At 42.2% G+C, this 25013-nt stretch overlaps 1 protein-coding gene across 1 annotated transcript in view; it reads right to left on the bottom strand.

Annotated features, from left to right (window-relative positions):
• Positions 1-24141, bottom strand: part of LOC148522652 (uncharacterized) — a 281599-nt gene extending 257458 nt beyond the window's left edge. The window contains exons 1-2 of the mRNA XM_088473978.1: positions 23460-24141; positions 18207-18209 (exon numbers count right to left, since the gene is read on the bottom strand). Coding sequence (XP_088330104.1) covers positions 18207-18209; positions 23460-24141 — 685 coding nt within the window. The remainder of the gene's footprint in view (positions 1-18206; positions 18210-23459) is intronic.
• Between the last annotated feature and the right edge of the window lie 872 nt (positions 24142-25013).

The following is a 25013-nucleotide window of genomic DNA, read 5'->3' on the forward strand; positions in this document are numbered from 1 at the left end:
TCTGATACTATTAAATATAATATACTGGGCCTCAAACAATGGACATATAATTAGTACAAATAGGATAAACTAAATAAACTCCTTCCTAATGCCTTAAAATAGCCTTCCTATCCTCATGCCCTAAAACTAACCCTCCCACCTTAGTGCCTTACCGTTAACCCTAATCTAGTGCCAAAACCTAACCCTAAGGCTCTACCTAACCCTGCTACTTACTAAGGGATTATAGCAGTCAGGATGCCGGCGTCAGGATTCGGACATGTGTTATAATTCCAGCACCAACAGGTAGTCTAAATGCCAGAATCCACTGTGCCAGGATACACAATTTATTCCTTTTAAACTGAGTATAGCATTTCATCTTAACATTAGGTATAAAAAAACAAGGACAATGATGCAGTGCACCAGTCACACAAAAAAATATAACCTTTTTTAAATTTCATATAAAATTATAACATAAACATATAACCCATAAACTGGTGAAAATTTAAAATAGAAAATAAAAAAGTAATATATATTTGCCACGTTCTGAAACGTTGACATACTTACCAGTGAATTGTCTTCTTTGTGATGTCTCCATGAGTGCCGCCTATTGCGATATATATATATATATATATATATATATACATATACAAAACAAAGAAAGCAGAGAGGCTTTGCTCAGAGTCTTATCAATCACAAAGTGAACCCTATTCCAGGGAAATTTATTGGGTCAATGTTTCGGGGACCGCATCCCCTTCCTCAGGACAACATCAATAACATAACATATGCATAAACTTTGTTGTATAGAACCATTTACCCCAATCTCCCAATGAAAACAAATGAAATCAGGTCCCTTTGCCTGTCCACTGCCCTCCATGTCCTCCAGCTGCGGCATCTCCATTGCACCGGAAGCGTTGTAATCAGAAACAGCCACAGGACCATGGTAACTTTAAACATGCAAAATACAGTTGTGCAACCACAAACAGATGCCTCTCTGCTATATAAATTGCAAGTGCATAGCCATAAACACATATCAAACATTGCAAACATAATATAATTGAAATAGATAATCTAAAAGAACATAATCTTAAAAAAACATAAGAATTACCTTAATAAATGTGCATAAAAACAGTGTATAGATCCCCAGTTCATGTATATATACTGAAAAAATTTATAATGAATGTAGCCCTTAAAAAGAACTTGACACCCATGTAAATATTAGTCCTACACTTACTATCAGAATATCCCACGAAATAACGGGACATACGCTTATACCTAAAATACTAAAACAAAATACTAGAGCACCATCTAGTGATCAAATATAAAAATTACACCACAAGCTATTGAAAAATGGCTAGAAACCTAAAAAAATGGAAAAACCTTAACATTAAATCTGAAAATTCAAGTATAACATAACAAGTCTAATTTTATTATAAGAAATTAATCATAAGATATTAATTAATCCAAAAGACTTGTTGAGGCCATGGGGAATATTGTATCTAGATGGTGGATCCATCTTGACTCCAACTGTAGTAATTTTTTTGCTCTGTTCCCTCCACTGACTGATAATGGAACATGATCAATTATCCTGTATTATACTGTAAACTGTCTAGTAACTAGCTGCTCACTCACACCAGTCTATAAAGCTGACCAAATGTCAGATTGCTATCAGTCCATATGAATTTTAAACTGACACTCAGTTTTACCAATGAAGTATAAACTACATGGGCAGAAAATCACATACACTACAAAGGTAGAATTACAGGTAAGAGAACACTTAATAGGGAATTTCTTGCCAGAATGGGGATCCAAAATAAACTCCCCCATACACATGTATGAACATGTAGTACAGCCTAAGCATTTATAATACCCCTTCTTATGGCAGAGGAAAGTTTTTGCCATTTGTGTGTTCTTATCATAACATGTGATGTCACTATGAACAATATCATTTTTAATAATCCTGCCTCTACTGTAACTGGGCTCAAGGTTGGTATCTTTATATATTTAAGTTCAGGGACTGATGTAATAATGTGCCAAAATTCATGAGCTTTCACTTTTGTAGCCTTACTTTTAACAGTTTATTTGTTTACCAAAGGGAATTTATCCTTTTTTTATGGGGGGATTTTGTATCTAAAAGGTACTCACGTGTATGAGACAAAGCTTTATTTTTTGCTGTCACCAATTTTTTTTCAGGATACCGTCTTCCAATAAATTTTCCCATCATTAGTTGAAGCTGTTTATTAGTCTCCTCAATATCAGTATTGCTTCTAAAAACACACAGAAACTGCAAATAGGGTAAACCCTTGATCTCGATGGAATGGGAATACAGGTTTTGAATACAAAGAGTCAATCAAGCCACACAAGTGTTAGCGTGGAATGCTTAATTAGATTATTAAATGCTCTATCTATGTGTATGTCACTTTAAGAGTGATTTTAAGAGTTAAATAAGATTGTAGTTTCAGAAAAACATGTTGTTCACCATACAGTCTGGAATAGAGAAGATAAAGTACTATCAAGGATGAAGATCCTTGGACAGTCTGAAGATAACAAGATAGAAGATGTTGACGAAGATGGCAGGCGAGGAACACAACAAGAATATGCATCATAATGTCATATGTTTGTCTTATCTATATGTCCAGTCAGTATTGGGGGGCACAAACAAGTTGTTTGTGCACATGCATAAAGCTGACTCATGGTGACTAACCTTTTCAGACCCCTATAAATAAAGCCAGCACTCGTACTGTTTTCCAGAGTGGTCTACGCAGTGTTATGATGTGTAACTACATCATTGTATGTGTCAGATTTGTTCTCTAACCATGGTTGTCTGTTATTCTGCTTGCTTTGTCTTGTAACATAAGCTACTGCTGATTCCAGATACATCGAAGGAAGTAGTACAGCTCTCAAAACTACGCTCACAACTGGTGACATCGGCCGGGAAACCTCAAAATCTGGAAACCACTGACAGATCATCTCCTGGGATGCCGAGGACAAACTGAAATCCTAATCCATGGTGAGTAAGTGAAAGCTATGCATTTGCATCTTCTTACTCTATTCGGTTCCTCCTTGGGATCTCTGGGAGCGTTCAGTGGGTCCGGATAAGCAGGTATTCCAAAAAGAACCCAATGTGTTTGGAATCTACTGTTTTATGTTTGCGTGTATGCTTAAAATGTTTCTTCAAACCTATTCTCACACTTCCTCATTCAGTATCCTTACCTGTGCTGTGCAGATGGGGTTATAAGTAACTAAAAAAAAATTTGTATTGCAATAGTGCCAAGTTATGGCATTTTTCCAGTATCACCTCTCATATGCAAAATGCAATATGTGTTTACATTTTAAAGTAATGATTGGGGATATTATATGGGGAAGTGGTGATTGGGATGTTTAACAGTAACTTGTGGAGAGTGTACATGCAATGTTTTGATGTTTAAAAAGTTTTAAATGTGACTGCTAGATATAGTTTGTAAAGTATTGCTAGATCAAAGGAAACACAGTAATTAATGCTAGTTAGAAGGAACTTATAAGTGTATAGGCACTACGTAATTAATGATATGTTTGTTTAGATTTCATTGCACCAACCGTACATATTGCTGGGTAATGTTAGCCAGAACAAACACACTTAGAAAATCCACAATACATATTGAAAACAGAAGACACAACTTAGGGAGAATTCTTAATAGATATACCACCAAAGCAAGGGGAAAAAGGAGCTTTAGAGGCAGAATAGCTACTCATGTAGATGCTAGCTTTTTGTCATATCAGCAACACCTGCTACAGTTAACGAAAGTACATTAGTGGGGGGGTGGCAGACCCCTGAATAGTTGCCTTCCATGAACTGTGCACAGTAAAGAATATATCAGATTGACACTGTGACTACCAGAGCACAAAACCAGTATGTGTCCCGACACTGCAACTACCACAGTGCAAAAGCAGTATGTGTCCTCACCAAGAACAGCACAACACTAGTAGGCAACCAGATGGTTAGAAAGAACCCCTACAAGTAGGCAACCAGATGGTTTGAAAGAACCCCTACAAGTAGGCAACCAGACGGTTTGAAAAAACCCTGCAAATCATGAAGGATAAGGAAGGCACCAAGCTTTAAGAGGAATACTGGCCATATTCCAAAGAAAGCAGGTTTTTGGTCCCGAGAGTCAGCAGCAAGTGGGGAGTGGTTGCACCGGGTGGGCTGCCTTGGCTCCGGGCTAAGTATCTGGACGAGAGGCACGTCATGCATTGCTGATCAATATCCCATGGCTGCAACCAAAAGGGTGATGTTGCCCAATGGGTTGCCTCTGTTGATTTGTCCAGAATCTGTGGTCGGGATGAAAGGGTTGGCGGCACCCATGGGGCTGCCTTGGCTCCAGGCTAAGTATCCAGACGAGAGGTGCCTCATGTGTTGCTGACCTGATTCGATCCCTACACCAGTGGTCTGTTGAATTATCCGGACCACAGGCACCTCATGGGTCACAGAGCACCCTGTGTGTGTCCATGGCAAACTCCAAAGGGGGGGGACACAGGCAGAGGGAAAGTCACAGTAGAGAGTGGACTCCAAAGGGACTTCAAGCCCATGATGATGGATGTCAGTTACGAGTAGACTGGCCCCGATTAAAATGTGGCAGATTTTGATCAGGGGTGCTAGTTGTTAATAGCATCAGATATGTATGCTCCAAATACCCCTTCACCACAATGCATTTATACCACCAGCAAGACACCCAGATGTACAGCGATACATGCGTTACATAGATTTCCCCCCAACATGACTGTGCACAAACTCAGTGAGGGGAAGTAAGACACAGCCTACGCAATAGGAAATTGAAATCCATGAGAAAGGATACTTAGAACAAGCATTATACACAATTAAAAGTAATAGTTGTTTTAAAAAACGTAAACAGTAATTGACAAAGGTTTTAATGTATGTTTATCTGGCAGTAATCTATATGTATAAGAAAGGTATCTCTATTAGAATGCAATTGCATAATGTTGAATAATCCTGCGAGCAAGTGGTAGTCTGTCTCCCCCAAATGCTGCTAAAGAAATTGACTATAAGAAGCGGCTAGCAGAAAGAGAGGGGGGGAGTGACTAAGTCACGTCAACAGCCAAGCTGTTGATATAAGATAAGAAATTATTAAAAGTTTTTGTGGCTGTGCACATCATATTTAATACGTGAATGCACGACCACAGATAAGGAAGGTATGTCACTTTTTGCATTCTTTTAAATATAGCACAGATAATGCAGATTTAAGACTGGAATGCAGAATAAGGAAAAGGTTTTAATTATAGAAAATGTAAAGTACGTACAGGATTAATGTTTTATTAAAGAATGGTCGACCAAAGAGAAGTAAAAGTTTATAAAGTTAATGATCAAGGTTTAGACATTTTTGAGGTTTAGACATTTTTGAGCAGAAAGAAATTTATTTAGGATATACTGTACAGACGATAGCTATGGTTTTGTTTAGCTGTGTGCTGCTAAAGGATGCTTCAGATGATCGCAAAGTCACGTTATTAGTTAAAGCTTAGAAGCTCATTGTATTTTTTTAGGACTATTTGAATTGATAATCTGAGATATAGAGATAACAGCTACATCTGACAATATCAGAAAGCAAGAGATTGCAACGAGAGCTAATGGCAGCGTCAGAGAAAGCTCTAGCTGATATGACAGCAATAAGCACGGGCACACCAGAACCACCACCAGATGAAGTGCCTCCAATATGTCCTACCCAAGACCAATGTGTTGTTGATGAAGCAGGAGACTTGGAAGGAACTCAAGAGCAACACAGACCCTGTACATTGTCCGGTATGCAAGATATAGTGGCTTTGTTCGCGCCAGACCCCCATAACAAGAATAACCAAATGATATAGGCGACAAACGACAGAGAAACTACAATTGAAACAGCAAAGAAAAAAGGGAATCTCGCTCCAGCAGCACCTAACATCGAACAAAACCTAAAGCAATACCATGACCAGTCTACACAAACACCTGAAGATGATGTCCTCATGACAGATCCGCAACGTGAAAAGAAGTGTAAGACTCGATTATTGAAACTATGTGGACAATCATATCCAATAGAACCAGAAGCAGGAACATTGGAAGTTCCCTCTGTACTTCAAGTAGTGGAGAGTATAGAAGACAGAGAGCGAGATAAAAATAACAGACAGAGAGGAAAGACTGCAGCACAGAAAATAATAGTGCATGTGGTACAAGACAAGACAAGATGCAGAGATCCTACTGAAAACACCAAGAGAAGGATTCCTTTTGATGCAAATAAAATGAAGGAATGGGGGCTATGTTTTTTCTGCAGAAAAAGAGGTCACATGAAAAGTGATTGTGACAAATACAAAAAATGGCAGGAAGAACAGAGAAGAACCCAAGCATAGGATGTAGGCACTCCTTTGTACCTCCCACTTTATACTGCTGACCACAATTCATCAAGACAAGCATGAAGCAAAAAGAAATGAAGCAATGACTTTACCTATTGGAAAGCAGTGTGAATGTTTAATGAAGAGCGGAGCAAAGTGAACTAGCCTATGATGAAGAGGAGGTACCAAACAATCTATTATCTAATAAAGTTTAACAGTGACTGGACTTGAAGAAAGTGAAGCGAACTTACAAGAATGTGAGCCTGTACTAATGAAGATAGGATCTGAGCAACTACAGGTACCAATTAAGTTTTTGATTTCACCTAAATGTCCAAGTCAACCTACTGGGAGCAGAAGTAATATTCAAGTTAAGAAGTATGTATTAAGTACACTCCGGACAGAGTAATACTAACTTCAGGTTTTAAAAAAAGAAACAGGATGAACAGTTGACTGCAGCTGTATATTATTCTCAGCAGAGACCCCCACAAGCTACAGTATTACTGGAATGAAAGTCCGAAGTAAGATATGCTACAAAAGAAAAGACAATGTTGGGCTTCTAGCAGTACAGCTTGTCCAAACTTACCCTAAAGCCAAATACTCTCCCAGTATCAATAAGACAGTATCCATTGACCTGAAGAAAATGCATCATGTAAATTAAGTAAAGTTGAAAAATCAGAAGTATTTCAAGACCTTATACAGTAATTGGTCAAGAACGAACCAAGCACCTGTCCACTGTAAGTTTAGCCAGGTATGAAGTAGCTTTGTTAAGCACATCTCATGTAACCATCTTAAGATGCACAAGTTTTCAATCCAGTGACTCACCTTCCTATCAATGATTCATAAGAGGGGAAATGAGCCTGTGAAATGATCCCTCAAACAGGAAAAAGTACAGATGAAGTTGAATCATGGGATAAGGAAGAAGGTACTGAGATTACAGATGAAGACAGATCATGTAATAAGGAGGAAGAAATTGTCAGAAGTTGTCAGTAAAGGTAGTAAAGAAAATATACATACTTTTTTCCCTCATCATGATTGTTTAGCTCTTATGTAAGTTAAAGTCAGGGCTCTTCATCATGTAATGGACACTCCTTTACAGAATCCTGAATGTAGATGGCTCCAGATACTATGTTAATGGGAGCATATACACAGGATATACAGACACTTCAAACTAGGGGTGAGCGGGTTAGGTTTTACTCGGATTTACTCAGATCTTTTTATTGGCTGTCGCCTATCATGTGTTTTGGATAGCCAATAAAATAAATCTGAATTTGCGGTAAAGTGGCGATAAGAACCGAGTAAATCCGAGTAAAACCGAGACTGCACATCCCTACTTCAAACACAGACATCTTAACTTATACAGCACTACCTCCATAGTGCTCAGCACAAGAAGAAGAATTGTGTTTACTCAAGGAAGCTTGAATCTTGGCAGAAGGACAAACAGCCAAACCTCTACAGAAATTCCAGGTATGAGATCCACAAAGTTGTCCCTACCTGAAGAAACCAGAAATTATATCAAGCATGCAACTTTGATTAATCAGCTATTCATTGCCCTTGAACTAACATCAGAAAGAAGCAATTGTAAAGATACAGGCCCCTACCAAGAAACAGACACCAGAAATAAAGATCATTGCTTATGCATGTACAGCAGTAAAGAATGCAGTATTGCAAGACCCAGTATTACAATGTCTACCAACAGTTTTGTTCTCTATTAGAACCAACTCTGTAAAGACACATAAGCTTTGATACAGTACCTAAGACAGGGTGTTACTTCCCTCAGCAGTTACAGCTTAACTATGAAGATTTAACTGCTTATGTAAAAGCAATGTGTAAAGCTTTAACTAACCTCCATTGTCAAGTATTCTCTTCCATTCCAGATCCAGACTCTGATGACAGTACTCATTCATTGAGTCCAGGGGACTGGATGTATTTCAAAAGACATGTGAGAAGGGCACTTGAACCTCGATACGAAGGCCCATTTCAGGTGTTGCAGACTACACCTACTGCAGTAAAGCTGGAAGGAAGAGACACTTGGGTTCACAGCATCGCACCATAAGAAGTGAACAATGGAGATAGAGTGATCAAGCAACTTACTACATAACTAAAGAAGATGAGCAGAAGCGCTCTTGCTTGAGTGAAATAAGTGAAGATCAAGAATTCTGAATTAACCCTCAACACAAGAAGGTATAGTCCTCCTGCATTATACTCAGTGTTTGCTCCAGGTACCAATCTTGGGGGCCACGTCCTGTTCACTTGGTGCAGCAAAGCCCATATCCTGCTTGGAGGGGTCACTGGTGAATACCATCAGGTGGACTAGACTCCGCACCCCAGGAGAGGTCTCATTAACACCTGGGAGTTACATATGAGGGGGGCCTATACTCTAATCCCCGATGTCCAGATACCTGATTCCTCGATCTTTCCTCCTGGCATGATTGACCTTCAAGCAACAGTAAGAATAGTTCCTATGATAAACACCAATGATACATGCTGAATGATATTTTTCTCTATCTATATGTGGTCCTTAGGATAACATGTGGATAACATAGGCACTATAAGGTCATATGCTGGTTATTGTAGGTAACTGATATGCAGGAAACAAAAGTCATAAAGGCCAAAGAAAGATGAGGAACAACAAGAACATCAAAAGGCTCCAGAAGGAGTTACTAAAGAAACATGGACATTTCTACTGACAGATAGATCATTTGATAATAAGAGGGAAATATTAGCATGGAATGCTTAGATTATTAAATGCTCTATCTATGTGTATGTCGCTTTAAGAGTGATTTTAAGAGTTACATAAGTTTGAAGTTTCAGAAAAACATGTTGTTCACTATACAGTCTTGAATAGAGAAGATAAAATACTTGGACAGTCTGATGATAACAAGATAGAAGATGTTGACGAAGATGGCAGGCGAGGAACACAACAAGAATATGCATCATAATGTCATATGTTTGTCTTATCTATATGTCCAGTCAGTATTGGGGGGCACAAACAAGTTGTTTGTGCACATGCATAAAGCTGACTCATGGTGACTAACCTTTTCAGACCCCTATAAATAAAGCCAGCACTCGTACTGTTCCCCAGAGCGGTCTATGCAGTGTTATGATGTGTGAATATTTTCTCCTGTTCCATCAATCTCAGAACCAGCCCTGATTGCCAAAATATAGGGAACAAACAAAGTAGGGGTCACTTTACTTTACTCAACCAACACTGGGCTCTGATCTGGTTCTGGTTCTGTATATACAGTGGGAAAATTTGCATAGGGTTCCCCTATATTTTCCAGAACCACCACCAGACTTTTTCTAGTGGAGGGCTGATGCCACAGCCAGGGGAGCCCTTTCACTAGGTCCCCCAGCCAAAGCATCAAACCTGATCACCAATCAGCCCAGGCTGGGAATCCCTAGGGAATTGGGGACCTCCTGGCCCAATAAAAGGGTCCCCCTCTCCAGGGCACCCAAGGCCTGGGCTGATAGCATGGGGCTATCCCCGGCACCCCTAGGCAGTGGGTGATGGGTTGATTGTGTGAAATGACCCCCGCAAAAGCAGAACCAGCCCCAGGCTGTTAAGTGCCCATGCTAGTTGTGCTTAAATACAGGGGACAAATAACATAGGACTCCCCTGTACATAATCACAACTAGCAACAGGCTAGTCAGAACCAACCTTGGTTGCCAAAATATGGGGGACAAACAATGTAGGGGTCCCCCATACTTTGCGCAACCATCACTGAGCTCTGATTTGGAACTGGTCCTGGAAATACAGGGGATAAAAATTAGTAAAGTCCCCCTGTATTATCCAAAACCAGCACTGGACTTTTAATAGCAGGGAGCTAATGCCACAGCCAGGGGAGCTCTTTGACTTGGCCCCCCAGCCAAAGCACTAACCGTGACCACTAGTCAGTCCATGCTAGGGATCCCTGGGGAGCTGGGGACCCCCCAGTAAAATGGTCCCCCTCTCCAGGCTGCCATCTTTCACTTAAAGCTGCAGACAAGAACAATATTAAAAAAATGTGTCTCTGTTTTATTTCAATATTTCTTTTGTAGGAATAGTAAAGCTACCAGCAATCCCTTAATCCTTTGCTTGCTTGTATTTGTGGTTTTCCAAATACAAGTATGTGGGGAGGCTTACTGGGACTTTAATATGCACCACACTACACTATTAACTCAGCACCCAATGCCCAGGTGTGCCAGGGATCGCCCCAGGCTATCAGCCTGGGCCTGGGGTCCCCTGAAGAGAAGTAACACTTTATTGGGGGGCCCCCAGCTCCCCATGGATCCCAGCCTGGGCTGACTAGCTGGGGACCCTGGTGAAAGGGCTCCCCTGGCTCTGGCATCAGCTCCCACTAGAAATGGTCCAGTGCTGGTTCTGGTAAATACATTGGTACCCTATGCTTTTTTTATCTTGTAATTCCAGAACCAGGACCAACTCAGAGCCCAGTGCTGGTTGCACTGAATATGGTCATTTATTCCCTGTATTCTGGCAATCAGGACTGGTTTGGATTAGCCTGTTGTTCTTAATACAGGTGACACCAATGTAATTTGTCCTCCTTATTTTGCACAACCAGTTCTGGGTCACTAGAAGTCCAGTACTGGTTGCTCAGTTGGGGCAAGGGGCATGCCGTTTTTTTTTTACAAATTAAAATCTTTTTACACACATATGCATGCTTGAAGCCTGCATCTGCAACAGATGCCAGATGCCTCCCCTGGGTCCTACTGCCCACTACCTTGGCCACTAATGGCCACCACCACCACCTGCTTTCTCCCGCAAGTGTTAGCAGATGCTATTACCCACTACCTTCTCCTGGGTCCTGGCATCACAAATGCCAGCTTCCTTCCCTCTGGTCCTGGCCCCTGCTACCACCTGCAGAGGACATACTACTTGGTGCACCCAAGTGAAGCCACATTGAGTACACCTGCTAAAGGTTCCTACTGAGGCTTTGCAAGGAATTTAAACTTTCTATCTCTGTAATGGCAGATTTGTGAGGTAATAGTTTAATAACTGTAACTTTCTCAATTACTTGAACCCAAAAAGGCCCTATTCTGGAACAATAGCTACCTTATAAATCAAACCCCAAGTCTTAATTCACCCCCTAACCTAAGTTATATGTTCCCATAAATCCCCCATAGAGAACAGCAGAAAAGTGGTCCTAACTGAGAGTCAGAAAAAATGACAGTTGATAATTTTGATTACTCCCAAATCCTAATTTTTTATGTTTTTGCCCTGAAATTTAGCAAGCAGCACCTTGCCAAATTTTGACAATTCTATCTGCCAATGCCAAACTTCAGCTTGGTACCTTCTATAGCTTTTGAGGTGCAGCCCTTTAATATCGTGACCCCCTCCAGAATTTTCTATGTAGATTTTCATTGTTTTGGTTCAGTAATAATATAAGGGCACAACTTATAATACATATATTATAAGGGCACAGTCGTGCCCTTATATTAAGGCTGCATCTAAAAAATGGATTTCTCCATAGAGAATTCTAAAGGGGGGTCAGGGTGTTTAAGGAGCTACACCTCAAAAGTTATAGGAGGTACGGATCTGAAATTTGGCCAGGCTGGGTAGAACTGTCGCATGGTGCTGCATGCCAAATGTCAGGGTAAAAACATAAAAAATGAGGATTTGGGAGTAATCTAAAGCTCCAACTGTCACTTTTTTCTGACAGTCTCATTTATGAATCCTTGTATGCTATAATCTATGGGGGATTTTTTTGAATGCAAAAATCAGGGTAGGGGTGGAATTTAGACTTGGGGTTTGTTTTATTAGGTAGCTATTGTGCCCGGGTATGTGTTTTTGGGGTTCAGGTAAATTAAAAAATTACAGTTTTAAAGCTATTACCTCAAGAATGTGCCATTATAAAAATAGAACTTCTCAACTTGTTGCGCAGCCATAGTAGGTGACTCCAGCAGGTGTAGTCATAGTGGCTTCACTTGGGTGTAGCAAGATGGTCATCATTTGTGGGTGGTAGCAGCACTGGTAAAAAAACAATGGTAGTGGTGGCAGGGACATCAGCAGTGGCAGGTCTCAGATGTTGTAGGCAGCGTGGATCCTGGCCCGCTGCCAACACCTGAACAGGTGCAAGTCCTGCAGCTGCCTGGTGCACAGATGATGACGTTGTGAGCCGTGATTGGCTCATGGCTGCCATCTTTGATTTTCCTGAAGAGGACCACAGAAGCCCTGGCATCTTCGCCCCCCAGGTGAAGATGCCAGAATCCCTGGTGTGTGGGTACCCACCAGGCGAAGAAGCCAAATCCCTGGTGGGTTGGCATCTGCCAGGCAAAAATGCTGGAAGTCCAAGTGGGTGGCAGCCATGAAAAAGAGTTGACATGCTGCTGCCCACTAGGTGAAGATGTTGAAGCCCTGGTGGGTTGTCACCCACCAGATGAAGACTCCAAAGCCTTAGCAGGTTGGTGGCCACCAGCTGAAAATGTGTGAAGCTCTGCTGGGTTGGCACCCAACAGGCGAAGATACCATAAGTCCTAGTGGGTGGCAGCAATGAAAAAGAGCTGACACAGGCTGTCGCCCACTAGGTAAAGATGCCAAAGCCCTAGCAGGTTGGTACCCACCAGGCAAAGACACTGAAGCCCTAGCAGGTTGGCACCCACCAGGCAAAGATGCCATAAGTCCTAGTTGCAGGAGCCATGAAAAAGAGCTGACACAGGCTGTCGCCCACTAGGTAAAGATGCCAAAGCCCTAGCAGGTTGGTTCCCACCAGGCAAAGATGCTGAAGCCCTAGATGGTTGGCACCCACCAGGCAAAGACGCCATAAGTCCTAGTGGCAGGAGCCATGAAAAAGAGCTGACAGGCTGATGCCCACTAGGTGATGATGTTGAAGTTCTGGCGGTATGGCGCCCACCAGGTAAAGATGCCAAAGCACTGGCAGATTGGCATCCACCAGGCGAAAATGTCAAAAGTACTAGTGGGAGGCAGCCATGAAAAAGAGCTGACACAGGCTGCAGACACTAGGTGAAGACATCGAGCCCTGGCAGGTTGAGTCCAACCAGGCAAAGATGCTGAAGCACTGGCGGGTTGGTGCCCGCCTGGTGAAGACGCCATAAGTCCTTGTGGGTGGCAGCTATGAAACTCTATGAAAAAGAGCTGACACAGGATGTCGACTACTAGGTGGAGACGTCGAAGCGCTGGCGGGTTGGTGCCCTCCAGGCAAAGACAACAGAAGTCCTAGTGGGAGGCATCACCGAAAAAAAGCTATCACAGGCTGCTGCCCACTTGGTGAAGACAACGAAGCCCTTGCAGGTTGGGACCCACCAGGCAAAGACATCGTAAGTCCTAGTGGGAGCCAGCCACGAAAAAGAACTGACACAGGCTGCCACCCATTAGGTGAAGACATCGAAGCCCTCACAGGTTGGTGCCTGCCAGGCGAAGATGCTGAAGCTTTAGTGGGTTTGTGTCAGCCTGGTGAAGAAGCCAAAGCCCTGGCGGGTTGGCGCCCACCCTGTGAAGATGCCATTAGTCCTAGTGGGTGGCAGCCATGAAAAAGAGCAGACACAGGCTGCCGTCCACTAGGCGAAGACGTCAAAGACCTGGCGGGTTGGTGGCCGCCAGGTGAATATGCCGAAGCCCTGGTGAGTTGGAATCCACCAGGCAATAATGCCGAAGCCCTGGTAGGTTGGTGCCCACCAGGCGAAGAGGCCTAAGCCCTGGGGTGGTGGTGGCCACATAAAAGAGCTTAAAGGCCGCTGTCCCCCAGGTGAATACCTGTAAAATAAAATATTGCATATTAAAGAGCCAAAGCCCTGGCAGGTTGGCATCTGCCAGACAAAAATGCCAGAAGTCCTAGTTGAGGTAGCCATGAAAAAGAGCTGACAGAGACTGCCACCCAGTAGATGAAGACATCAAAGCCCTGGTGGATTGGTGCCCACCAGGTATAGATGCCGAATACCTGGCAGATTGGCGCCTACCAGGTGAAGACACCATAAGTCCTAGTGGGCAGGAGCCATGAAAAAGAGCTGACACAGGCTGTTACCCACTAGGTGAAGATGTTAAAGCTCTGGCGATTCGGCGCCCGCCAGGTGAAGACGCCAAAGCTCTAGTGGGTTGGCATCCACCAGGCGAAAAAGCCGGAAGTCCTAGTGGGAGGCAGCCATGAAAAAGAGCTTACACAGGTTGACGCCCACTAGGTGAAGACATCAAACCCTGGTGGGTTGGCTCCTGCCAGGTGAAGATGCCAAAGCCCTGGCGGGTTGGAGCCATTCAGACAGAAACACCAGAAGTCCTAGTGGGAGGCATCACTGAAAAAGAGCTATCACAGGCTGATGCCCACTAGGCGAAGAGACTGAAGCTCTGGCAGGTTGGTGCCCAAATGGGGAAGACGCCGGAAGTCCTAGTGGGAGGCAGCCACAAAAGAAAGCTGACACAGGCTGCCACTCACTAGGTGAAGACATCGAAGCCCTGGCAGGTTGGTGCCTGCCAGGCGAAGATGCTGAAGCCCTAACTGGTTTGTGCCCGGAAGGCAAAGAGGCCAAATCCCTGGTGGGTTGGCACCCTCCGTGCGAAGATGCCATAAGACCTATTGGGTGGCAGTTTTGAAAAAGAGCTAACACAGGCTGCCGCCCTCTAGGTGAAGACTTCAAAGCCCTGGCAGGTTGGCTCCCACCAGGCAAAGACGCAACAGCCCTAGCAGGTTTGTGCCTCCCAGGTAAAGACGCTGAAGTCCTCGCAGGTTGGCACCCTCCAGGCGAAGACACTAGAAATCCTAGTGGGAGGCAGCCATGAAAAAGAGCTATCACAGGATGTCGCCCACTAGGTGAAGACATCAAAGCCCTGGGGGGTTGGTGCCCATCATGTGAAGACACCAGAAGTTCAAGTGGGAGGCAGCACCGAAAAAGAGCTATCATAGGCTGCCACCCAATAGGTGAAGACACCAAAGCCCTGGCAGGTTGGCAACCACCAAGCAAAGATGCCGGAAGTCCTAGTAGGCGGCTGCCATGAAAAATAGCTGAAACTGGTTGCCGCCCACAAGGTGAAGACATCAAAGACCTGGCGGTAGGTGCCCGCCAGGTGAATACGCCGAAGATCTGGTGGGTTGGCATCCACCAGGCGAAGATGCCAAAGCCCTGGCAAGTTGGTGCCTGCCGGGCAAAGTCCCTGAAGCCCTGGTAGGTTGGCGCCCACTAGGTGAAGAGGCCTAAGCCCTGTGGTGGTGGAGCCAAATAAAAGAGCTTAAAGGCTGCCGTCCCCCAGGTGAAGACCTGTAAAATAAAATATTGCAATATTAAAGTGTGTTGTGTTGTTTTATATATTTTTTACAGGTGCATTACAGGTGGCTGTGGGCCCTAAAGCCCAGCATGCTGGTACTTGTGGTTTTTCAAGTTCCAGTATGCAGGGAGGCATGCTGGGACCTGTAGTTCACCTGCAGAAGAAAATATTCTTTAAAATGCACCACATCACACAATCAACCTGGCACCCACCACCCAGGGGTGCTGGGGATAGCCTCGGGCTATCAGCCTAGGCCTGGGGTGCACTGAGGATGGGGACCCATTTATTGGATGGGTCAATAGCTCCTCATGGATTCCCAGCCTGGAATGACTAGTGGTCAGGACTGATTCTGTGGCTGGGGGGCCCAGTGAAAGGGCTCCCCAGGCTGTGGCATCAGCCCCCCATCAGAAATAGTCCACTGCTGGTCCTGGAGAATACACTGGGACCCTACAAATTTTTTCCCCTGTATTTCCAGAACCAGGACCGGATCACAGCCTCGTGCTGGTTGCACAACTTTCGGGGGACCCCTACATCATTTGTCCCCCATTTTTTAACAACCAGGGCTGGTTCTGACTAGCCCGGTGTTGGTTGTGCTTAAATATGGGGCACCCCTAAGTCATTTGTCCCCTGCATTTAAGCACAACCAAGACTGGCTGCCTGAGTTTAATTAAAAAAAATGGCGTGGCTCCACCCCCCAAGTACTGGTTGTGCTAAATACAGGGGACAAACAACGTGGTGGTCCCCTGTATTAAGCACAACCAGCACCAGGCTTTTCAGAACCTGTCCTAGTTGCCAAAATATGGGGGACAAATAACGTAGGGGTCCCCCGTATTTAGTGGAACCAGCACAGGGCTCTGAGCCAGTCCTGGTTTTTGAAATACAGGGGGAAAAATGCATAGGGCTCCCCCTGTATTTCCCAGAACCAGCACTGGACTCCTTCTAGTGGGGGGGTGATAGCACAGCCAGGGGAGCCCTTTCACCAGGCCCCCAGCTGCAGCATCACCCTTGACTACTAGTCAGCCCAGGCTGGGGAGCCCTGGAGAGTTGGGAATCCTATAATGGAATCCCCCTCCACAGGGCACCCCACGCCCAGGTTGATAGCCCGGGGCTATCCCCGGCACCCCTGGGTGGTGGGTGCCAGGTTGATTATGTATATTGTGGTGCATTTAAAAATATAAATATTGGCTTTTGCTGTGGAACTACAGTTCCCAGCAATCCTCCCCTGCATGCTGGTACTTAGAGAACCACAAGTATTAGCATGCGGGGCATTACGGGCTTGCTGGCACTTTTAGTTCCACAGCAAAAGCAATATTAAAAAAAACACTCAACACACAGTAGAAATGTATAATTTTACTAAAACATACATGAACACACACATGTACTCACACATGCATACACACTATCTCACATACTCAGCTAGTATCCCTGAAGCCAATCTCTCCTCTTCTCCAGTAGATTATCCAATGGGGTACCTGTAAAAAAAAAATTTCATACTCACCTCCTCCTATGCATGTATCAGGTCCTCTGCACACAATCCAGGGTCTTGGAAAAAAAAAACGGAGATATCCATTCCCACGAACTTTAGTAGTGTTCTACAAGAACACTACTAACTGAATTCCAGCATTTTAGTCCAGAAATCCGGTGCGGAGTGATCACTGGCTGAGAGAAGCGAGCCTTCTGCCGCTCAGCCAATGAGCAGTTCTCACCTGTGAATTCAATGGTGAGTACTGAGCGTGCCCTTTTCAAAAATGGCGCCCCAACGCAATTTTTGAAAATTCAAAGATGGCCGCTTCGAGACAATCATGGCTCGCAATGTCATCACCCCGGCCCCTCGGCTGGCTTAAATAGAGCCATCATGCCCCGTCCATTTAGTTCATTAGCTGGGGAGCTGGAGAGAAGACCAGCTGAAGACATAAGATGCTGGGAATCCCTGGCTGGGGAGTGGCCGCGCAAAAGAGCTTAATGGCCGCCGCGCTCCAGGTGAAGATGCAGTAGAAGCCCGGGATGGGCGATGGCCATGTAAAAGAGCTTAAAGGCCATTGCCCTCCAGGTGATGGTTTGGCATACTAAATACTTTTAAAAATGGTGTCTGTTTATTTTAATATTTCTTTTGCAGGGGTACTATAGGTGCCAGCAGGCCCTTAATGCCCTGCCTGCTGCTACTTGTGGTTCACCAAGTACCAGAATGCGGGGTAGACTTGCTGGGACATGTAGTACTACTGCAAAAGACAATATTTATATTTTATTCTTCACCACACTATACACAATCAAGCCAGCACAAACCCCACAGGGGTGCCGGGGATAGCCCTGGGCTATTAGCCTGGGCCTGGGGTGCCCTGAGGAGGGATACCCCTTTATTGGGGGGCCCAACTCCCCAGGGATCCCTGGTCTGGGCTGACTAGCGGTCAGGGGTGATGCTGAAGCTGGGGGGCCCAGTGAAAGGGCTCCCCTGGCTGTGGCATCACCCCCACCCTGTGATGGAGTGCATGCTGGTTCTGGGAAATACAGGGGGAGCTCTTTGCATTTTTCCCCCTGTAATTCCAGAACCAGGACCGGCTCAGAGACCTGTGCTTGTTGCAATGCTGCTGCCGCTACACTACATGCCTACAACCGTCTCGCTCTCTGCACCTCCCAAACCAACCTCCTGTGTGGCTGTCCCCTCTTCCACCTGCTTTAGAGTACCATTTTGTTGCCCTTTCCCCTGCAGGTGGCCCGGTTTGCTCATCCAAACCCTGCTAGTTAATACATTTTAAAAAAGCTATGAAATTCCATAGACAAAAAAATTTACGGTTTCATATGTCCCATTATGGCTGCTTAGACATGATCTGAAAATTCACAAAACCTATTGATTTTCTGCCACTCAAACTAAAATAAGCAATGAAATTCTGATCATTAAGCCTGATGCGTTAATAGACGTGTTCCTTGCGCAATACAGATATTGTATGCTGCAGATTCAGCAGTCTCACAGAATAAGATTGCTGTCACTCACAAAATGGTGGAGCTGCTAATTCACAGAATTGTGTGCTCATTGGAATACACACATGCAGTATATGCAACTGAGGTGAAAGCAGAAAATAGAGCTGTGCAGATGGGATAAAAGTGGTGTGGATGGGGGGCGGAGACACAGCAGCATGGATAGGTGAGACACAAATGTGTGTAGAAGAGGGAGGGTTAAGCAGTACAGAGGGGGGGTTGACAAAGCAATGCAGATGGGTGGAACATAGTGGTGTGGATGGGGGAAATAGAGTTGCATGGTTTGAGAGGATAGCAGTGTGGATGGGGATAGAGAGTGGCATGGACATGGTAAGACAGAGCAGTGCAGATGGGTGCACAGATTGGTGCGGATAATGGAATACAGACTAGCACAGATAAGAGAACACACAACAGTAGGGATTGGGGAAGACAGATTAGTGAATATGGGTAGGAAGACAGAGTAGTGCAGGTGGGGGGAGGAGACAGAGTTGCACAGTTGGGGAGACAGAGGGCTGCAAATGGATTAAGAAAGAATGCCATAGAGGAAAGTAAGACAGCTGTTTGGCTTAGGGGAAGGCAGTGGTGCAGAAGGAAACAAAGTGACACGGATGCAGGGTGGTGCATATGGAGAAAGAAAGATTGGTGCGAATGATAGAATGCAGATTACCATAGTGCGGAGACCACAAAGCACTAGGGATTGGGGAAGACAGATTGATGTGGATGGGGAGGAAGACATAGTGGTGCGGGTGCTGGGGGGAGACAGAGTTGCATGGTTGGGGACCAGAGTAGTGCAGATGGAGGAAGAAAGAGTGCCACAGATGAGAGAAAGACAGCAACATGGCTGTGGAGAAGTCACGGATGCAGGGTGCTGCGGCTGGGGAAAAACATTAGTGCGGATGAGGGAACACAGACTATCACAGTTGGGAGACCACACAGCAGTAGGGATTTGGGAATATATAGCAGCATGGAGGCATATAGGGGAAGAAAGTGTACATGCATAGACAGAGTATGATATTTTTAAAAATAAGGGAGCTGAAGGTGTATTCTAAATGAGATAAATGTATGCAGTGAGAAGGATGTTGGAAGCCAGTAAGATTGTTTTGGTGATCAAATGGGAAGATTGTGGGCACTGAGTGGGATGTGGGAGCCACATAACTGCTCAAACCTCAGTTGCATAGACTGCATGTGTGTGTTCCAATGAGCACACAATTCTGTGAATTAGCAGGTCCCCCATTTTGTGAGTGACAGCAATCTCATTCTGTGAGAGTGCTGAATCTGCCATCAGCCACAGGGTGTGATGGCATACCATATATGTATAGCACAAGGAACACGTCTATTAAGGCGTCAGCCTTAATGATTGTAATTTCATTGCTTTTGAAGTTTGAGTGGCAGAAAATCATTAGGTTTTGTGAATTTTCAGATCATGTCTAAGCTGCTTCAATGGGACATATGAAACCTTAAGGTTTATTGTCTATGGAATATATATATATATATATATATATATATAGCGTTCTGTGTCCTGAATCGTTGGTGTGGTATCATGTAAAATGATTACATAAACGTATCAGTCATTTGACAAGTCTCCTGAGTGCTGCCGTTTGCTTCCAATTGTTATCTATATATCTATATCTCTATGTACATATATAAATATATATATATATATATATATATATATATACACTGTTTCCTCCAGTGTGTGTGTGTGTGTGCATATGTACGTGTATATATATATATATATATATATATATACACATATATATATATATATATATACGTATATACTGGAGGAAACAAGACACCTTATTTATAGTTTTATCTTACACTGTTACCCATAGAAGGAATTACAGTCCTGAGAGGAGCTGGTGAAACTTTTAAATGGATAGAAAGCTCTTTCTTCTACTAGTCCCAGTACCTGTATGAGCAGGACTGCTGTATATTACAGAGATCAGTTACAACTTCGGAAGCACAATCAACACTTGCAACAGTTCCATTGATTATGTTAATCAATTCCTTATACCTATTTGTCCCTTTCTTTACTATTTTTATGTTCTATTATTTTGCTAATATTTGTCAATATGGATAATCTTACTTTTATAAAGAAATGTATAAAGTTATGTTTTAAACCAGTGCAATATTCCAGGAAAATTGCTCTTCTCTCTCTTGTTTGCTGTGTTGTACAGTATTAGGTGTCACTAGTAGCAGCGCCTTATGCCATGATAGTGGCAAATTACATTTCAAAAAGATAAATAATCATTTCAGGCAATTTTGTGGGTTTTCCCCATACATATTATTTATTACACTGTGGCAGCAGATCAACTACAGATGTTTCTATTTACCTGTCTTCAACAAGATTGATTTATATAAAACACTTGTCACAATCAGAAAATAAAAATGTCCTCACATGTAAACATATAGAAGTGATACAAGTTCTAGAGAATTTGGGGAAAAGTTTATACAATTCATTCAATTCTTATATGAATCCCCTAGTACATTTATTCTAATTAATGGTAATAAGAGCAAAAAAGTAACAATGAATATTGGCACACATCAGGGATGCCCACTCTCTCCAATTTTGTTCAATCTAGTGTTGGACTCTATGTTATGTTATTTGCAGAACTGGTCAGTCCTGAAGGGCATTGTGGCTGGATAAAGTGAGATTAAAATAATCACCTTTGCAGATGACATGTTACTGTATATACCAAATCTAAGACTTTCCCAAATACTATTGTTGCATACATTGTCATAATTTGGTAGAACATCAGGATTTTCAATAAAATTAGACAAATCAGTGGCAATGTATCTTAAGATGGGCTTTAGAAACCCAACATGAGCAGGGGACCTAACTATAAGGTGAACCTCCAAATGTATAACTAATTTAGGGGTAAAAATTCTGAAGGACCTAGGTTTATTTTATAACATGAATTTAAAGCCTGTTATAAAGAAAATGTGAAAATGAACTTCAAGGATGGAAAAATCTCCCTATTTCTTTTATGGGGCAAGTTGACCTTATCATAAAGGTATCCTTCCAGCATGTATTGTACCCAATACAGTTACTCCGAGTGATAATAAACAGAAGTGACACAGATAAGATCAATAGCTTATTTGGTAGATTTACAAGGGAAGGTAAAAAAGGAAGAATCAGCATACAGAAATTACAGCAACCTATGATAAAGGGAGGAATGAATCTTCCAAATTTGGAATGGTATAGCCTCTCAGTGCAGCTGTGCTCCATTAAAGACTGGCTGCATGATAGAGATAAATATGTCCATTCCTCCTTGGAGGGCTCATTCCTTTCAAATATGTAGTTGTCAACATTTCTTCATGCTAAAAAATAAAAGGTAGACCGGGATAATCTAAAAAATCCTTTATTAATGTCCACTATAAGAACATGGTATTTGTTGAGAAGTAGAATAAAAATACACCCTACTATCTCAATACTTATTAAAGAATCCAAAATTCCAGGAGGGAGCAGCTTTATACCCTTTTGCCCAGTGGAGGAGGGAGGGGTTAAGAAGTAAAGGACAACTTGTGGACATGCAATATAAGAAACATTAATCTTATAGGCAAGTAAGAGAGGAATACAAAGTGATTATAGCTCCTAATCTAGCATTTATTCAAGGCCAACACTATGTAAAGAGGGTAATTCAAACTTTGGGTGAAAGAAATTGGAAGTCTAGATAAAACTTTATTACATAATAGCCTAGAGTGAAAAGCAATTTAATTTTATAATTCTATTATAAGAGAACTGGTTGATATTAAAGAGATCACAACTGGAATTGGCAGATGGAGGGAGAGATTTCCGTTTATGACATTGGATACGTTATATGGTGAACTAAATAAAGTAAACAAATCACTTCCATTGCTGATATTCTTGGAAATGTTTTTAAAATATGTCACAGGGTATATCTATCTTCTCCTAGAAGAAGGGAGATGGGATTATCAACTTCCTGTAAATTTACAAATTGTGGGGACTTAACCCATTATTTTTGGTACTGTCCAATAATAAGGCAATTCTGGAAAATAATACAAGGTTTTATAAATTTAAATGTCGAAAAAGATTTCCCGATGAATCCAGAGAAGGCTTTATTTATTATAATGCTAAAGGGTAATGGATATACTGTATACTGGGAAATCGGAAAATACTTTTAGCAATTTCAGCAGCTGCAAAAATAAAATCAATTTTGCAGACATGAGTTCAGCCACTGAGTCCCCCAATGTCTCTGTTCTAGATAAGCTCTACTATCTTTCGTATGGACTGGGTAGAGGCACAGTCCAGAAGGAAAGAAACTCTGGAAAGTATTTTTTAAAATCTCTGGAGGATATTTAAAAAAATTAGCTATGCTAATCCAAAAGAAAATTAGAGAATGCTTTGCTGTGATTGGATGAAATGTACTGGGGATTATGTAAAATCAAATTGGGACAAAAAAGGGCTATGTTGAGAATAGTGAAAACTCTCCAACCTGAAAAATGTTATGTAGATAATATTAAATTAAACTAAGATTATAAATTGTAACTGTGATTTTGTTATAACTGCAAAAAAAATGAATGACAAATGCTTAATGGTTGTATGTGGAAAAATATGTGCAATAAAAATAATAAAAAAATATGCATACATGGATTTACTAAAATCATGCAACATCTTTACAAATATAACTGTGTGTGCTCATTTAAGGATAGCAAGGCATAGACAACTGTGAAAACAGAAGGAATTGCATTAACACTATTTATTGTATGTATGTTTCTATATTTACATGTTTGTATTAAATGGAATTATTTTGTATGCTTGTTCTATAAATGCAGACAAACATATAAACAGGAAGTGATACAAGTTATCATGAAACACATGATATATTCAGACCATTATAGTAACTCATTGTTTGATTAATAAGTATTATCTTTCTAGTAAATCCTTTGCTAACTTCTTATCATATATAGGGGTTATCTCTACTGTGAGTCCTTTGGTGTCTAAGAAGAGATGTCTGTTGTGTAAAACACTTGCTGCATTCAGAGCATTTATATGGCTTCTCTCCTGTGTGAATCCTCTGATGTATAACAAGATGTTTTTTATTGGTAAAATATTTGCTACATTCAGAGCATTTAAACGGCTTCTCACCTGTGTGAATCCTCAGATGTATAACAAGCTCATGCTTGGTGGTAAAATACTTGCTGCATTCAGAGCATTTATATGGCTTCTCTCCTGTATGAATCCTCTGATGTGTAACAAAATTTGACTTAGTGCTAAAACACTTGCTGCATTCTGAGCATTTATATGGTTTATCTCCTCTGTGACTCCTCTGATGTCTAAGAAGATTTGATTGTTGTGTAAAACACTTGATACATTCAGAGCATGTAAATGGCTTCTCTCGTGTATGAATCCTCTGATGTGTAAGAAGAGATGACTTTTGGGAAAAGCATTGGCTGCATTCAGAACATGTAAATGGTTTCTCTCCTGTGTGAATCCTCCGATGTCTGAGAAGCTCTGATTTACATGTAAAGCTTTTGTCACACTCAGAGCACAGATGCAGTTTCTCCCCTGTGTGAATCCTCTGATGTCTGAGAAGCAGTGATTTATATGTAAAGCCTTTGTCACACTCAGAGCACAGATGCGGTTTCTCTCCTGTGAGACTCATCGTGTATTAGATAAGAAATTAGCTGTAAATGTTTTTGCTATTCAGAAAATGAAAGTAGATTTTTTGAATCCTCCAGTAGAAAACAAAATGTTTTTATTTTGCTTGATCAGAGAAAAAGTCACTTTCCACAACGTCTTCTTATATTTTTAGTGGGAATCCTGCTCCTTATATGTCCTATAAGGAAAAAAATTTTTTTAAAGAGCACAAAATTGACTAGATTGCATCTACTTTTAGAATAATAGAGTTTTATTATATTAGGAAAATGATATATATTTAAATAAACATAAGAAATATGACCCTGTCATTTAAAATTATTATTTTCAAATTGCTGAATCCTCATTTCCAGCACATATACCTCTCCCCTCCTGCAGAAGATATATACTTGATATAGTACACGCAGTCTATTAATGTTTCCATAATGATTGTATAATCCTCATACTGTGACCTCAGAATGTGCAGATTATACATTACTCACCCCCAGCACTGACCATAGATGGGTGACACATGCTACCGATCCTGTCACACCTACAGTCAGCTGATGCACCAGGATGCTGCCATTATCTCTGCACACACCATGGGAATGTATATATAAAGGCTATTTAGGTGATGACTCCATCATAGTATATTACATATTACTGTGTGCATCAGGTTAGTTTATACAAATTGATATTAGCTGGCAGCTCCAACAAAGTATCTTGCATATTACTTTGTATATCAGGTTAGTATATCAGGTTAGTATATATAAATGGGTATCTAGGTGGCAGCTCCATCTCACAGTCACTTATCTTAGTGTGATGTGTGCAGAGGAATCAGTGATCATTGTTGTATGAGACACCAGGTTTTTAAAAGGTTAATAAAATTATTAATGTTAA

This window comes from Taudactylus pleione, unplaced genomic scaffold, assembly GCF_031769625.1.
Source record: "Taudactylus pleione unplaced genomic scaffold, aTauple2 ptg000145l, whole genome shotgun sequence".
Classification (NCBI taxonomy): Eukaryota; Metazoa; Chordata; class Amphibia; order Anura; family Myobatrachidae; genus Taudactylus; species Taudactylus pleione.